The following is a 2146-nucleotide window of genomic DNA, read 5'->3' as shown; positions in this document are numbered from 1 at the left end:
CAACTGCTGTTGTCTCTCTTCTTGTTTCTTTTCTCGTTCATTTTCTCGTTCTTCTTGTTTCTTTTGCTGCTCTTGTATTGCTGCCATCAACTCTGCTTAGCTGTAGGTTGATTTTCCGCCTCTCGTTTCCATTTTTTTCTTTCGTCCCACTTCTGACTCCAATTTGTTACGTCTCCGTTTGTTAATTGATTTTCCGTAACTTCGTTCCGACGAAACTTTAGCGACACAAGTCCTTACTTAATAAAACTGGTTTATTCTTTTTGAATATAACTTTACCGATACACTTATTTTCAACAGTCGCTCTTTTACAAACATTTTAACAATGAACGTTAACTTTAACAATACTTCCTGACTGCAGTTCAATTACTCACTACCTACACACACATTGTCACGTCACACCATGACCATCTTATATATACCAGACCACCCCCCAATCTAGTAAATGCTGGAGCACTCCCAAAGGAACGGGATAGTTCTAGAAAGCAGGTGGAGTGACACTAGTCACGTGACCTCGCTGACGCAACAAAAAGTTAACATTTTCCAACACTGAAAATGTATTTGTGATAGATACCTTCTCTCACATTTCCTTCCCACTTCCATTGTATCTTAATTTCTTGCCTAATCTTGTACTGATGATTGAACAATCAGTATAGAGCAAGCCAGGTGCACTAGGAGGTGGTGACGCACTCCTGTTGGTTGAGGTTTATTGTATGCTTATTTGCAATCAATAACACAGCAATATCATGTGGAAACATGAGGTTAGGTGGGAGCTTTTAGGCTAGTGGCAAGCAGAAAGTTTGCAGATAGAGGGCAGCACTAAATCAGGAAAAGCTAGGTGTTAACAGAAATTATTACATATCAGAAATACATTTTCAGTGTTGGAAAATCTTAACATTAAGAAGTACATTTTGTAAAATAAGTTTTTGAATACTTAATGTTGTTTACTTTTTTTTTTTTTTATAGATAGTGTCACCTTGATCAACAGAAAATCCCTTCACCTCACTGCAGTTGAAAGCTCTCGTATTTCATATTTTCTTGCTATTCATCGTAACCATGACAAGTTCAGTGCGAAAATTATCGTGAGTATTTTGTGTGTGTAATAACATCATTAAATATAGGTAGTATTCAGGTAAAATGTTACATGTGAAATAATGATTAAAATTGTTGGAAAGCTAAACTTCAGAAATAAAAACATAAGAAAAGACTAGATAAAAGATAGCAATTCAGGCATAATTTCTTACATCCATAAAATTATCCAACAAAAACTTAAAGGAGTAAAAATACCAGTACATTCCACATTCTCTGGAAACCTTTCCACAACTTAACTTTTGACAGGGAGAATGTTTTGACTAATAACCAGCCTAGATCTGGGACTCATTAGTATGAATTTATTTCCTATCCTAACATCAGTCCAATAAATTTCACATTAGCAATTTAGCTAATTTAATAGCAAGTTCCTAATTTCAAACACATAAATGAGGAACTTTTAGTTTTTCTACACTCCAAAGAAAACAGTTCATTTCTTTGGGTCTTTCTTCATTGCTCAAATGTTTCAAACCAAGAATCATTTGGGTTGCCCATCTCTAAAATTTTTCAAGTAAATCAGTGCCATTTGTAAAATAAGATAGTAGTAGTTCTTAAACTTTTTTTTAACTCTTTGAGCCACATGGAGTATACACTATGCTGCTGTTTCCTTTCCTTAATTATGAAACTTTTCCATAGACACCTGTAGGGAACTTGTGGACTGAGAACTGCTATAAATGATGCAATACCAAAGTTTTATATAAAAAGGTGATGACCTCCTTATTCCTGAATTAACATTTTTTTGTAAATAGCCCCTAATTTGCTCCTTTCACTATTTCAAAATATATTTTTAAAGGCTTGAGACTTTTACTCAATTCCTTTTCAACATTTTCATTGTTGAAACTTATTTCCCACAGATCAGCCTACTCTCCAAGACATCTAAATTAAGGAGGCATTTTACAAAGAACCAGACTTACTCACTTGCTTAATATTGTTGCGTCATCGAGATCAGGTGACTATTCTCACGCCCTCTACTTTCTAGAACTATCCTGTACTTTGGCGAATGCTCTAGCATTTACTACATATAGGGTAGTCTGGTATATAAAAGAGGGTGACAACGTGA

At 34.9% G+C, this 2146-nt stretch overlaps 1 protein-coding gene across 1 annotated transcript in view; it reads left to right on the top strand.

Moving 5' to 3' along the window:
- The window catches only part of LOC106473537 (dnaJ homolog subfamily C member 5-like), a 33499-nt gene that overhangs the window by 7156 nt on the left and 24197 nt on the right, over nt 1-2146 (top strand). The window contains exon 2 of the mRNA XM_022401955.1: nt 964-1079. Coding sequence (XP_022257663.1) covers nt 1054-1079 — 26 coding nt within the window. The 5' untranslated portion in view covers nt 964-1053. The remainder of the gene's footprint in view (nt 1-963; nt 1080-2146) is intronic.

This window comes from Limulus polyphemus, unplaced genomic scaffold, assembly GCF_000517525.1.
Source record: "Limulus polyphemus unplaced genomic scaffold, Limulus_polyphemus-2.1.2 Scaffold6258, whole genome shotgun sequence".
Classification (NCBI taxonomy): Eukaryota; Metazoa; Arthropoda; class Merostomata; order Xiphosura; family Limulidae; genus Limulus; species Limulus polyphemus.
This window is presented reverse-complemented; position numbering and strand designations above follow the sequence as displayed.